Genomic DNA, 16,735 nt, shown 5'->3' on the forward strand with positions numbered 1-16,735 from the left:
TCAATGGCATAACAGGGGATACGAGTTGTAACGGGGAACATGATATACCTGTCTATAGCATAACAGGGGATACGAGTTGAACGGGGGACATGAAATACCTGTCAATGGCATAACAGGGGATACGAGTTGTAACAGGGGACATGAAATACCTGTCAATGGCATAACAGGGGATACGAGTTATAACAGGGGGCATGAAATACCTGTCTATGGCATAACAGGGGATAAGAGTTGAACGGAGGACATGAAATACCTGTCAATGGCATAACAGGGGATACGAGTTGTAACGGGGAACATGAAATACCTGTCTATGGCATAACAGGGGATACGAGTTACAACAGGGGGCATGAAATACCTGTCTATGGCATAACAGGGGATACGAGTTGTAACAGGGGACATGAAATACCTGTCAATGGCATAACAGGGGATACGAGTTGAACGGGGGACATGAAATACCTGTCAATGGCATAACAGGGGATACGAGTTGTAACAGGGGACATGAAATACCTGTCTATGGCATAACAGGGGATACGAGTTGTAATAGGGGACATAAATTACCTGTCAATGGCATAACAGGGGATACGAGTTGTAACAGGGGACATGATATACCTGTCAATGGCATAACAGGGGATACGAGTTGTAACGGGGGACATGATATACCTGTCAATGGCATAACAGGGGATACGAGTCGTAACGGGGGACATGAAATACCTGTCAATGGCATAACAGGGGATACGAGTCGTAACAGGCGACATGAAATATCTGTCAATGGCATAACAGGGGATACGAGTCGTAACAGGCGACATGAAATACCTGTCAATGGCATAACAGGGGATACGAGTCGTAACAGGGGGCATGAAATACCTGTCAATGGCATAACAGGGGATACGAGTCGTAACAGGGGGCATGAAATACCTGTCTATGGCATAACAGGGGATACGAGTTGTAACAGGGGACATGAAATACCTGTCAATGGCATAACAGGGGATACGAGTTGTAATAGGGGGCATGAAATACCTGTCTATGGCATTATAGCGGATACGAGTTGTAACGGGGAACATGAAATACCTGTCAATGGCATTATAGGGGATACGAGTTGTAACGGGGAACATGAAATACCTGTCAATGGCATAAAAGGGGATACGAGTTGTAATAGGGGAAATGAAATACCTGTCAATGGCATAACAGGGGATACGAGTTGTAACAGGGGAAATGAAATAACTGTCAATGGCATAAAAGGGGATACGAGTTGTAATAGGGGACATGAAATACCTGTCCATGGCATAACAGGGGATACGAGTTGTAACGGGGAACATGATATACCTGTCTATAGCATAACAGGGGATACGAGTTGAACGGGGGACATGAAATACCTGTCAATGGCATAACAGGGGATACGAGTTGTAACAGGGGACATGAAATACCTGTCAATGGCATAACAGGGGATACGAGTTATAACAGGGGGCATGAAATACCTGTCTATGGCATAACAGGGGATACGAGTTGAACGGAGGACATGAAATACCTGTCAATGGCATAACAGGGGATACGAGTTGTAACGGGGAACATGATATACCTGTCTATGGCATAACAGGGGATACGAGTTATAACAGGGGGCATGCAATACCTGTCTATGGCATAACAGGGGATACGAGTTGTAACAGGGGACATGAAATACCTGTCTATGGCATAACAGGGGATACGAGTTGTAACAGGGGACATGAAATACCTGTCAATGGCATAACAGGGGATACGAGTTGTAACAGGGGACATGATATACCTGTCAATGGCATAACAGGGGATACGAGTTGAAACGGGGGACATGATATACCTGTCAATGGCATAACAGGGGATACGAGTTGTAACGGGGGACATGAAATACCTGTCTATGACATAACAGGGGATACGAGTTGTAACAGGGGGCATGAAATACCTGTCAATGGCATAACAGGGGATACGAGTCGTAACAGGGGGCATGAAATATCTGTCAATGGCATAACAGGGGATACGAGTAGTAACAGGCGACATGAAATACCTGTCTATGGCATAACAGGGGATACGAGTTGTAACAGGGGGCATGAAATACCTGTCTATGGCATAACAGGGGATACGAGTTGTAACAGGGGACATGAAATACCTGTCAATGGCATAACAGGGGATACGAGTTGTAACAGGGGGCATGAAATACCTGTCAATGGCATAACAGGGAATACGAGTTGTAACAGGGGACATGAAATACACGTCAATGGCATAACAGGGGATACGAGTTGTAACAGGGGACATGAAATACCTGTCAATGGCATAACAGGGGATACGAGTTGTAACAGGGGGCATGAAATACCTGTCAATGGCATAACAGGGGATACGAGTTGTAATAGGGGGCATGAAATACCTGTCTATGGCATAACAGGGGATACGAGTTGTAACAGGGGGCATGAAATACCTGTCAATGGCATAACAGGGGATACGAGTTGTAACGGGGACATGAAATACGTGTCTATGGCATTATAGGGGATACGAGTTGTAACGGGGAACATGATATACATGTCAGGGGATACGAGTTGTAACAGGGGAAATGAAATATATGTCAATGGCATAACAGGGGATACGAGTTGTAATAGGGGACATGAAATACCTGTCAATGGCATAACAGGGGATACGAGTTGTAACGGGGAACATGATATACCTGTCTATAGCATAACAGGGGATACGAGTTGAACGGGGGACATGAAATACCTGTCAATGGCATAACAGGGGATACGAGTTGTAACAGGGGACATGAAATACCTGTCAATGGCATAACAGGGAATACGAGTTATAACAGGGGGCATGAAATACCTGTCTATGGCATAACAGGGGATACGAGTTGAACGGAGGACATGAAATACCTGTCAATGGCATAACAGTGGATACGAGTTTTAACGGGGAACATGATATACCTGTCTATGGCATAACAGGGGATACGAGTTATAACAGGGGGCATGAAATACCTGTCTATGGCATAACAGGGGATACTAGTTGTAACAGGGGACATGAAATACCTGTCAATGGCATAACAGGGGATATGAGTTGAACAGGGGACATGAAATACCTGTCTATGGCGTAACAGGGGATACGAGTTGTAACAGGGGACATGAAATACCTGTCTATGGCATAACACGGGATACGAGATATAACAGGGGGCATGAAATACCTGTCAATGGCATAACAGGGGATACGAGTTGAACGGAGGACATGATATACCTGTCTATGGCATAACAGGGGATACGAGTTGTAATAGGGGACATGAAATACCTGTCTATGGCATAACAGGGGATCCGAGTTATAACAGGGGGCATGATATACCTGTCTATGGCATAACAGGGGATACGAGTTGTAACAGGGGACATGAAATACCTGTCAATGGCAAAACAGGGGATACGAGTTTTAACAGGGGACATGAAATACCTGTCAATGGCATAACAGGGGATACGAGTTGTAACAGGGGACATGAAATACCTGTCAATGGCATAACAGGGGATACGAGTTGTAACGGGGAGCATGATATACACGTCAATGGCATAACAGGGGATACGAGTTGTAACAGGGGACATGAAATACCTGTCAATGGCATAACAGAGGATACGAGATTTAACGGGGAACATGATATAGACGTCAATGGCATAACAGGGGATACGAGTTGTAAAAGGGGACATGATATACCTGTCAATGGCATAACAGGGAATACGAGTTATAACAGGGGGCATGAAATACCTGTCTATGGCATAACAGGGGATAAGAGTTGAACGGAGGACATGAAATACCTGTCAATGGCATAACAGGGGATACGAGTTGTAACGGGGAACATGAAATACCTGTATATGGCATAACAGGGGATACGAGTTACAACAGGGGGCATGAAATACCTGTCTATGGCATAACAGGGGATACGAGTTGTAACAGGGGACATGAAATACCTGTCAATGGCATAACAGGGGATACGAGTTGTAATAGGGGGCATGAAATACCTGTCTATGGCAATATAGCGGATACGAGTTGTAACGGGGAACATGAAATACCTGTCTATGGCATTATAGGGGATACGAGTTGTAACGGGGAACATGAAATACCTGTCAATGGCATAAAAGGGGATACGAGTTGTAATAGGGGAAATGAAATACCTGTCAATGGCATAACAGGGGATACGAGTTGTAACAGGGGACATGAAATACCTGTCAATGGCATAAAAGGGGATACGAGTTGTAATAGGGGACATGAAATACCTGTCCATGGCATAACAGGGGATACGAGTTGTAACGGGGAACATGATATACCTGTCTATAGCATAACAGGGGATACGAGTTGAACGGGGGACATGAAATACCTGTCAATGGCATAACAGGGGATACGAGTTGTAACAGGGGACATGAAATACCTGTCAATGGCATAACAGGGAATACGAGTTATAACAGGGGGCATGAAATACCTGTCTATGGCATAACAGGGGATACGAGTTGAACGGAGGACATGAAATACCTGTCAATGGCATAACAGGGGATACGAGTTGTAACGGGGAACATGATATACCTGTCTATGGCATAACAGGGGATACGAGTTATAACAGGGGGCATGCAATACCTGTCTATGGCATAACAGGGGATACGAGTTGTAACAGGGGACATGAAATACCTGTCTATGGCATAACAGGGGATACGAGTTGTAATAGGGGACATGAAATACCTGTCAATGGCATAACAGGGGATACGAGTTGTAACAGGGGACATGAAATACCTGTCAATGGCATAACAGGGGATACGAGTTGAAACGGGGGACATGATATACCTGTCAATGGCATAACAGGGGATACGAGTTGTAACGGGGGACATGAAATACCTGTCTATGACATAACAGGGGATACGAGTTGTAACAGGGGGCATGAAATACCTGTCAATGGCATAACAGGGGATACGAGTCGTAACAGGGGGCATGAAATATCTGTCAATGGCATAACAGGGGATACCAGTCGTAACAGGCGACATGAAATACCTGTCAATGGCATAACAGGGGATACGAGTCGTAAGAGGGGGCATGAAATACCTGTCTATGGCATAACAGGGGATACGAGTTGTAACAGGGGACATGAAATACCTGTCAATGGCATAACAGGGGATACGAGTTGTAACAGGGGGCATGAAATACCTGTCAATGGCATAACAGGGAATACGAGTTGTAACAGGGGACATGAAATACACGTCAATGGCATAACAGGGGATACGAGTTGTAACAGGGGACATGAAATACCTGTCAATGGCATAACAGGGGATACGAGTTGTAACAGGGGACATGAAATACCTGTCAATGGCATAACAGGGGATACGAGTTGTAACAGGGGGCATGAAATACCTGTCAATGGCATAACAGGGGATACGAGTTGTAATAGGGGGCATGAAATACCTGTCTGTGGCATAACAGGGGATACGAGTTGTAACAGGGGGCATGAACTACCTGTCAATGGCATAACAGGGGATACGAGTTGTAACGGGGACATGAAATACGTGTCTATGGCATTATAGGGGATACGAGTTGTAACGGGGAACATGATATACATGTCAGGGGATACGAGTTGTAACAGGGGAAATGAAATATATGTCAATGGCATAACAGGGGATACGAGTTGTAATAGGGGACATGAAATACCTGTCAATGGCATAACAGGGGATACGAGTTGTAACGGGGAACATGATATACCTGTCTATAGCATAACAGTGGATACGAGTTGAACGGGGGACATGAAATACCTGTCAATGGCATAACAGGGGATACGAGTTGTAACAGGGGACATGAAATACCTGTCAATGGCATAACAGGGAATACGAGTTATAACAGGGGGCATGAAATACCTGTCTATGGCATAACAGGGGATACGAGTTGAACGGAGGACATGAAATACCTGTCAATGGCATAACAGTGGATACGAGTATTAACGGGGAACATGATATACCTGTCTATGGCATAACAGGGGATACGAGTTATAACAGGGGGCATGCAATACCTGTCTATGGCATAACAGGGGATACGAGTTGTAACAGGGGACATGAAATACCTGTCAATGGCATAACAGGGGATACGAGTTGAACAGGGAACATGAAATACCTGTCTATGGCATAACAGGGGATACGAGTTGTAACAGGGGACATGAAATACCTGTCTATGGCATAACACGGGATACGAGATATAACAGGGGTCATGAAATACCTGTCAATGGCATAACAGGGGATACGAGTTGAACGGAGGACATGATATACACGTCAATGGCATAACAGGGGATACGAGTTGTAACAGGGGACATGAAATACCTGTCAATGGCATAACAGAGGATACGAGTTTTAACAGGGAACATGATATAGACGTCAATGGCATAACAGGGGATACGAGTTGTAAAAGGGGACATGATATACCTGTCAATGGCATAACAGGGAATACGAGTTATAACAGGGGGCATGAAATACCTGTCTATGGCATAACAGGGGATAAGAGTTGAACGGAGGACATGAAATACCTGTCAATGGCATAACAGGGGATACGAGTTGTAACGGGGAACATGAAATACCTGTATATGGCATAACAGGGGATACGAGTTACAACAGGGGGCATGAAATACCTGTCTATGGCATAACAGGGGATACGAGTTGTAACAGGGGACATGAAATACCTGTCAATGGCATAACAGGGGATACAAGTTGAACGGGGGACATGAAATACCTGTCAATGGCATAACAGGGGATACGAGTTGTAACAGGGGGCATGAAATACCTGTCAATGGCATAACAGGGGATACGAGTCGTAACAGGGGGCATGAAATATCTGTCAATGGCATAACAGGGGATACGAGTCGTAACAGGCGACATGAAATACCTGTCAATGGCATAACAGGGGATACGAGTCGTAACAGGGGGCATGAAATAACTGTCAATGGCATAACAGGGGATACGAGTCGTAACAGGGGGCATGAAATACCTGTCTATGGCATAACAGGGGATACGAGTTGTAACAGGGGACATGAAATACCTGTCAATGGCATAACAGGGGATACGAGTTGTAATAGGGGGCATGAAATACCTGTCTATGGCATAACAGGGGATACGAGTTGTAACAGGGGGCATGAAATACCTGTCAATGGCATAACAGGGGATACGAGTTGTAACGGGGACATGAAATACGTGTCTATGGCATTATAGGGGATACGAGTTGTAACGGGGAACATGATATACATGTCAGGGGATACGAGTTGTAACAGGGGACATGAAATACCTGTCAATGGCATAACAGGGGATACGAGTTGTAATAGGGGACATGAAATACCTGTCAATGGCATAACAGGGGATACGAGTTGTAACGGGGAACATGATATACCTGTCTATAGCATAACAGGGGATACGAGTTGAACGGGGGACATGAAATACCTGTCAATGGCATAACAGGGGATACGAGTTGTAACAGGGGACATGAAATACCTGTCAATGGCATAATAGGGAATACGAATTATAACAGGGGGCATGAAATACCTGTCTATGGCATAACAGGGGATACGAGTTGAACGGAGGACATGAAATACCTGTCAATGGCATAACAGGGGATACGGGTTGTAACTGGGAACATGATATACCTGTCTATGGCATAACAGGGGATACGAGTTATAACAGGGGGCATGCAATACCTGTCTATGGCATAACAGGGGATACGAGTTGTAACAGGGGACATGAAATACCTGTCAATGGCATAACAGGGGATACGAGTTGTTACAGGGGAACATGAAATACCTGTCTATGGCATAACAGGGGATACGAGTTGTAACAGGGGACATGAAATACCTGTCTATGGCATAACACGGGATACGAGATATAACAGGGGGCATGAAATACCTGTCAATGGCATAACAGGGGATACGAGTTGAACGGAGGACATGATATACCTGTCTATGGCATAACAGGGGATACGAGTTGTAATAGGGGGCATGAAATACCTGTCTATGGCATAACAGGGGATACGAGTTATAACAGGGGGCATGATATACCTGTCTATGGCATAACAGGGGATACGAGTTGTAACAGGGGACATGAAATACCTGTCAATGGCATAACAGGGGATACGAGTTGTAACAGGGGACATGAAATACCTGTCAATGGCATAACAGGGGATACGAGTTGTAACAGGGGACATGAAATACCTGTCAATGGCATAACAGGGGATACGAGTTGTAACGGGGAGCATGATATACACGTCAATGGCATAACAGGGGATACGAGTTGTAACAGGGGACATGAAATACCTGTCAATGGCATAACAGAGGATACGAGTTTTAACGGGGAACATGATATACACGTCAATAGCATAACAGGGGATACGAGTTGTAAAAGGGGACATGATATACATGTCAATGGCATAACAGGGGATACGAGTTGTAACAGGGGACATGAAATACCTGTCAATGGCATAACAGGGGATACGAGTTGTAACGGGGAACATGATATACACGTCAATGGCATAACAGGGGATACGAGTTGTAATAGGAGACATGAAATACCTGTCAATGGCATAACAGGGGATACGAGTTGTAACGGGGGACATGAAATACCTGTCAATGGCATAACAGGGGATACGAGTTGTAACAGGGGACATGAAATACCTGTCAATGGCATAACAGGGGATACGAGTTGTAACAGGGGGCATGAAATACCTGTCAATGGCATAACAGGGGATACGAGTTGTAACAGGGGACATGAAATACCTGTCAATGGCATAACAGGGGATACGAGTTGTAACGGGGAACATGATATACATGTCAATGGCATAACAGGAGATACGAGTTGTAATAGGGGACATGAAATACCTGTCAATGGCATAACAGGGGATTCGAGTTGTAACAGGGGACATGAAATACCTGTCAATGGCATAACTGGGGATACGAGTTGAACGGGGGTCATCAAATACCTGTCTATGGCATAACAGGGGATTCGAGTTGTAACAGGGGACATGAAATACCTGTCAATGGCATAACAGGGGATACGAGTTGAACGGGGGACATGATATACCTGTCTATGGCATAGCAGGGGATACGAGTTTAACAGGGGACATGAAATACCTGTCTATGGCATAACAGGGGATACGAGTTGTAACAGGGGACATGAAATACCTGTCGATGGCGTAACAGGGGATACGAGTTGTAACAGGGGACATGCAATACCTGTCGATGGTATAACAGGGGATACGAGTTGTTACAGGGGACATGAAATACCTGCCAATGGCATAACAGGGGATACGAGTTGTAACAGGGGACATGAAATACCTGTCAATGGCATAACAGGGGATCAGAATTGTACATATGGTATACTAGGGAACATGAATAATATTTTTTAAACAAAAAAATCATACTTGGTGAGTATCTAAATCGGAACATTATCGGTAATATTTTTGAAATATTTTTAGTTAGACTTCACCACGACTATAAAATTTTCAATCAGCATACTAGGATTCAAGACCAATTGGTTGATACAAATGGCATTTTTTTAAAATACTACCAATCTGTATGAACAGTATGTTATTAACCGTACAGTCAAGGACAGCCATTTTTGTCCTCGGAGTACCTAAATATAGAACAGTATTAATTCGTTATTTATTTTTATGTATTCTTTCAAAATTATTGCTACTTGTATTGTTGTGGTAAATTAATAATTTATGTTATTTCCAGCTTGGTTTTTGTCCTTTTTGTCAGTAATATTTGACGATTTAAGTAAAACAAATACAGACTGTACCAGTATGCTGTGATTGTGGTAAGCATGAAGTCATTCCCCCGCATGCCATGTATTGACATTTGAACATAAAGAACTTTGAATGTTAGCAGTATTTGAAATACTTACCAGAGAATCATGTTCTTTGGAACTTGTACCTAAGGCAAGCGTCTATATTGATTAAAATCTTAAAAAAGCTATCGTGATTGAAAAAAACAACACTTTTATAACAGGTGTTCCATATTTAGGTACTCACCCAGTATACGGTGAAAGCAAAAGTAATTCTTTGATTTGACTAACATTGTATTACAAATGAAAACCTGATGAAAATTTCGTTTGTAAACTTGGAAATCTTAATTGTAATTGCACTCGACCGTTGTTTCTAGTGTCACTGCATTGCATGAGCTACTTGTATTTTATCAAAAATTAGTAAGTATTCATTTCAAATAGGTATAAAGTTCTTCAGTATGGTGACCACTCTCTCATATGACGCAAACGTAATGTTTGTTGAAACAAATATGTATTGATCTAGTTATTTTTATTCCTGCTGCATGAGTCACTAATGTGTACCCATGCTGTCAACCCAGCAATTATATCTGATCATAAAATCTCATTTTAGTTATTTAATACCTTTGATGCAAAAGCACCACTACATTTGCAAATATTGGTGCACTTATTAACTGTTTTGTTCAGACATGGTGAAACAGTCTTTAAACACTGGAATTAACAACACATTTCCTTCTTGATGAGCGATACATGATGTCTCATTAGGGTTGCAATGTAATGAGGTCCCGAGTTGTCCGTCGCTGTTAATTACAAGCTATTCATAAGCGTTTGCAATATTGATAGACTATAGAGAATTTCTGCCATCCAAGCGGAAATTGCTTAATACAGTTACATAGAACTTGTCTGAAACGGAAATATATAAACATGTATGTGTCTATTTCCCCTCGTAAGGTATGCCACTTGGACATTAATTATTGCGCTTACAACGAGTCAGTTGCTGGACTGGCAAATGATAAAGCTAAATTATAAATACCCATTCCATGGGTACAATAGTATTTTTTACAGTGAAAATGTCGAACTACAACAGTGAGATTGTCTTTAATCCCAGTGTTAACTCTAACACTATTGATAGATTGTTCGTGTTAAGTTTGTGAGTTCATTATTGGCTTCCTGGTTGTCGTAAATTTATTTAAGTAAAATTTCAGTTGTTTACCTGGTAAGCTGTCATTCCCGAGTTGTTGGCTGAGTACCCAGACAGTTCTGTGAGAATGATGCTAAAATTGGATCGTTTTCCTTGGTGGTCAAATTGGAGAAAACCCGAGTTGCCCGGCAGCTGAACCTGTATTCAAATCAGGAAAATTAAAATATATAATACTAAACTAATTGACACTTTAAGTTTACTTTTTCTTCAATACGAGTTGAAAATCAATTCAATATGAACGTAGTTTATAAACGAAGTTATAATTAGAGTAAACGTTCCAATCGTTAAATATTGTACATGCACGTATAGGTTACACACCACCATTGTCATTTCCTCTATGATTCAATGTGAAATGATTATTTTTAGACAACATTTAAAGGCATTTCGAGCGAATGCAGACTATGATAAACATATGTATTCTTAAAGTACAAGCTTTAAATTACCTTTTAAGCCAATAAAAAGGGGGGGGGGGGTCAAGTTATTCCTTAGAAAAATCTCTCCACTTGAAAAACAAACTCTAAAAATTGCACATTCCGCCATGACAGTTCTTCCAAAATGACCTTTCAACTATAGGGCAGCAGTTTATGCTTAAATCTCTATTCTAAATGATAAATCAAGCAATAATAGATACTCAAGGTATAAAAGTTTCAGGAATAATGATATTTTTGATTTACAGTGTATTGAGCATGTGAAAACATGTCTATCAGTCATAAAAACATTATTTTTTTTATTGAGAATTTTCCACACAACGGAGGTACATATGACGCAATGGTGACGTCATATCTATAGTAACATATTTTGATAAGTAAGGTATACTCACGCCAGAAACCCGTTCAAGAATAGCATTCCTGACTGTTTCAGTTGTTGCGTTATCAAAAGGTATTAACGCAACAGCGTCTCTTAGTATAGCCAGAGTGTCTTGTGCAAGCGTCATGTTGAACCCTCCTTTATCGAGCCAAGTCCTCTGGACGCTCGAGTTGAATGGTATGAGGCTGAATACTGTGAAGTTGACATGGATGTCCGGATAGAGCTCGAATATGTCGACCAACTGGTCTCCCTAGCAACAAAAGACTATTTACTTGAATTTTAACTAATCATTTGAATTAAAATACCTGTTTAAGAAAAAACAAACAAGAAATCTTTATCTGGCTTACTGTTATGTTCTACACTACCCAGATTTATTAGAAGTATGATATTGCTCGTTTATCGGATGGGTTTGTGACCTTTTTGTGGTTAACATATCTGTTATTAATTAGTTTTGCAATCCTATCTTCAACACACAAGTAATCAAACTGTACGACTACCATTATTCCTATCCAGTCTACTACAAAAGTTTTTTCCGAATTATGGCTAAAAAATACCAGCGATACTAATAAAGAAATATTTCATTGCTATTTTTCACAGAAAATTAAATGCTTCGGTCGAAACTTTGCAATTTAATTGCAATTTACATTGCTTTGTAAATTTCAACTGAAATGCAGTGCTCTATTAATGAAACAGAATAAATTTACGACTCTCTCTTTCAATGCTTCCCGATTCAAGAGATTCCTTATATGGCCTTCCTCAACCACTTCATCGCGTTTTAAACTGAAATCAGTGTTTGCATACAAACTATCTAATGCAATCCGCTGCAAACCAAAGTGGTGTCTGGAATCTAATGAAAACATTTGCTTGATTTATTTACAAAATAAATTGAAGTTTGATTCGGTTATTTTTTTATCTCGGTGTTAATACAACCCGTACATTGTGTGGCAATATAGTTTGTATTCATACACTAAGGAATAAAGTCATTCAACGAACATGGTGATGCCATCTGAGAAAGAGTACGCTTTGATATAAATAATTCAAATAATATCGAAGATGTATGTCTGCAAATATCTTTTCATATATTTGTTTTTGAAAATCATACACTGGTTGAATTATTGTGTTGGTGATTTATTTTTTATTTAAACAGGTCCTAAAGACTCTAACCGCATTATTATAATACACAAAGACCCCAAGGACACGTACAGGATCGTAGAAGAGCCATTCGTAAGGTGTTGACAGCATCGCCAAAGATCGAGCCTGAAATGTTAAGGATTTGATTAGCGTCGCTATAGTGGATTTGACGTCGGAGAAAACAAACACTTAAGCTACGCGCTTGTTTAAAGCCACAAGGATGAAAACCCAACACGTCACGTCATAGCACGTCACACAAAGTAACAAAACATCAAACACATATTACATAAAAATTAGAATTGCGTTATCAATAACTTATGGGTAACTGCTTTTGCTTGATTAGTCAACCAATAGTCAACTGGGGCTTTTAACCGGTTTTCGTGACCACGACCTCACACTTGTCCGAACATTCAATAGAATCAAAATGAAATATGAACATGTAAGCCTTATATACGTGACCACGACCTCACACTTGTCGTATCCTCAATAGAATCAAAATGAAATATGAACATGTAAGCCTTATATACGTGACCACGACCTCACACTTGTCGTATCCTCAATAGAATCAAAATGAAATATGAACATGTAAGCCTTATATACGTGACCACGACCTCACACTTGTCGTATCCTCAATAGAATCAAAATGAAATATGAACATGTAAGCCTTATATACGTGACCACGACCTCACACTTGTCGTATCCTCAATAGAATCAAAATGAAATAGGAACATGTAAACCTTGTAGGACCTTATTATTCCCAGATCATATTCTTCACAGGTCTGGGAAAAATAGCATCCTATTCTTCACAGTTTCAAACTGTGACATATATGATTGACCAAAATGGTGGTAGGCAAGAGAATCATATTCTTCACAGATTTTGTCGATGACATTGCTGTTTGATAAATTTCATATTAAAAATGTAATAATAAAAATAAATAAAAAGTAATAAAAATAGATTAATAATAATAATAATAATAATAATAATAATAATAATAATAATAATAATAATAATAGTAGCATGATAAAAGTAATAATAATAATATTAAGAAGAAGTTTAAATAATATGTCCCGCAACGCCGAACACCTACAATAACCACTTCTACGCCATTGAAACAAACAACAACAACAACAACAACAACAACAACAACACATATTCTTAAAACTACGCCTTATACAAAAAAAATTAAAAAATATTCTTACAACAACAAAAACAACAACAACACCACCATCAATTCTTAAAACTAAAACTTTCTCTATATTTATCTTGGTCGGATTTTGTCCCCGAGGGTGAATTATTACACTATTGTAAATGCTCGACCATATCAGGAAAGCTCGGAACAATACTATCTTTAAACCAAAGCTCTTCTAGCACTGCGGTATTCACTGCCTTCCCGAAATTTAGCCGTTAAAAGCGTTGGAAATACTTTTCCCCGTATATCTGTCTATGCCAACACAGCTAACACAGCAAACACAATGCCATCTACCTTTACTAGGCATACACCAACTATTACAAGAACCAATACTACTTATACCACTAATACCCGTACAGCAACAACATAAAAAATAAATAAAACAACTATCCCTACATCAACCGCCACAGCGCCTACAACTGCAGCCAACTAACTGCAACAACAACAACAGAAACGACAACAACATAATCAACGATTCTTTATGACTAGAATGTATACGCAAATATATCTGCAATACAGGAAATAGCAATCTGTGACAAATGTGACTCAGTTGTAAAATTTACTTTTTTTTGCTAAAAAAATGATGCAATTTTTTCCTGTGAGGAATGTGATTTCATGGTACATAAAAATCTGGCTTCAATCACAAATTTCCCAGGAGCTGTGACATATATGTTCGAAATGTGTGACAAATGAGATCTTATTTTTCCCAACTGTGAAGAATAGGATCCTATTTTTCTCAGGTGGGAAGAATATGATCTTGGAAAAATAAGGTCTTACAAAGCCTTATCTACGTGACCTCACACTTGTCCGAACATTCATCAATAGAAGCAAAATGAAATAGAAACATGTTGACCTTATATACGTGACCACGACCTCACACTTGTCCGAACATTTATCAATAGAAGCAAAAAGGAATAGGAACATGTAAGCCTTATATACGTGACCACGACCTCACACTTGTCCGAACATTCATCAATAGAAGCAAAATGAAATAGAAACATGTTGACCTTATATACGTGACCACGACCTCACACTTGTCCGAACATTCATCAATAGAAGCAAAATGAAATAGAAACATGTTGACCTTATATACGTGACCACGACCTCACACTTGTCCGAACATTTATCAATAGAAGCAAAAAGGAATAGGAACATGTAAGCCTTATATACGTGACCACGACCTCACACTTGTCCGAACATTCATCAATAGAAGCAAAATGAAATAGAAACATGTTGACCTTATATACGTGACCACGACCTCACACTTGTCCGAACATTCATCAATAGAAGCAAAATGAAATAGAAACATGTTGACCTTATATACGTGACCACGACCTCACACTTGTCCGAACATTTATCAATAGAAGCAAAAAGGAATAGGAACATGTAAGCCTTATATTCGTGACCACGACCTCACACTTGTCCGAACATTTATCAATAGAAGCAAAAAGGAATAGGAACATATAAGCCTTATATACGTGACCACGACCTCACACTTGTCCGAACATTTATCAACAGGAGCAAAATGAAATCGGAACATGTTGACCTTATAAACGTGACCACGACCTCACACTTGTCCGAACATTTATCAATAGAAGCAAAATGAAATAGAAACCTGTTGGCCTTATAAACGTGACCACGACCTCACACTTGTCCGAACATTTATCAATAGAAGCAAACTAAAATAGGAACATGTTGACCTTATATACGTGACCACGACCTCACACTTGTCCGAACATTCATCAATAGAAGCAAAATGAAATAGGAACATGTAAGCCTTATATACGTGACCAAAACCTCGCACTTGCTGATGTTGATATCTATATTCGGGTCTGTTTCCTGGGTAAAACAGTTCTGGTGTCCTGTTGGTGAGAAAAATATTCGTTTAAAGAGCATCGTACCCACAACCTCTCGGACTGGAGGATGACACCTTTTCTTCTAAACTGCCTCATTCCTTTTTCGGCAGAGGTATTATAAATATAGTTCATGTGTTATTAAACGGTGTGGATGGAATAGTCGGTATTCGTGCGAAGCGTCGGTGCCGCATTACCGAGTTAAACATAGCTGACGTTATATGTCCGATATGTTTTATTCACAACAAAGAAATGTTTTAGTTCTGTCTCATAAATTGTCAAACGCATTGTTTATTGCACGTCATGTTAATAATTGAGCTGATACTATCAATCAAAAATCTTATGTATCGATTTGTGTAATAACCTGTTCAACAATCTGCATGTTTAATGATTTTCTGACAGTTTGAAAGCGAAGAATTACAGTATTTGCATTGTTAAATTGCGTTCCTAAATCATTAGCGTGTTTGCACAAGCCATTGTTTTCAGGGTTGAAAATACATTACAGCATGGCATATGCAGTCTGTAATATAATGGCGACATAAGGCAATGATTAATGTTATCTCTGTATGAGGTGCAGGCTTCCCTTATTACATTTATCCATCGATACTGTCTGGCAATGCATATTAAATCATAGTTTGTCCTACCCCTCTAAATGGCGCCTTTATCTTCACGCTTTTAATATAGGACATGAATCAAACATGTAATTGATTTGAATAACGCGATTGTCATTCTAGACAACTACAATACGAACACAAACGTATCAATTGCATATGAAAGCTATCC

The 16,735-nt window shown here is 40.4% G+C and overlaps 1 protein-coding gene across 3 annotated transcripts in view; it reads right to left on the minus strand.

Moving 5' to 3' along the window:
* LOC128228022 (glutamate receptor 2-like) overlaps window positions 1-16,735 on the minus strand; it is a 96,423-nt gene that overhangs the window by 32,149 nt on the left and 47,539 nt on the right. For all 3 annotated transcript variants that reach the window (XM_052939047.1, XM_052939046.1, XM_052939044.1), the window contains exons 5-7: window positions 12,982-13,035; window positions 11,792-12,028; window positions 10,984-11,109 (exon numbers count right to left, since the gene is read on the minus strand). In XM_052939047.1, the coding sequence (XP_052795007.1) occupies window positions 10,984-11,109; window positions 11,792-12,028; window positions 12,982-13,035 (417 nt within the window). The remainder of the gene's footprint in view (window positions 1-10,983; window positions 11,110-11,791; window positions 12,029-12,981; window positions 13,036-16,735) is intronic.

This window comes from Mya arenaria, chromosome 3 (assembly GCF_026914265.1).
Source record: "Mya arenaria isolate MELC-2E11 chromosome 3, ASM2691426v1".
Taxonomy (NCBI): domain Eukaryota; kingdom Metazoa; phylum Mollusca; class Bivalvia; order Myida; family Myidae; genus Mya; species Mya arenaria.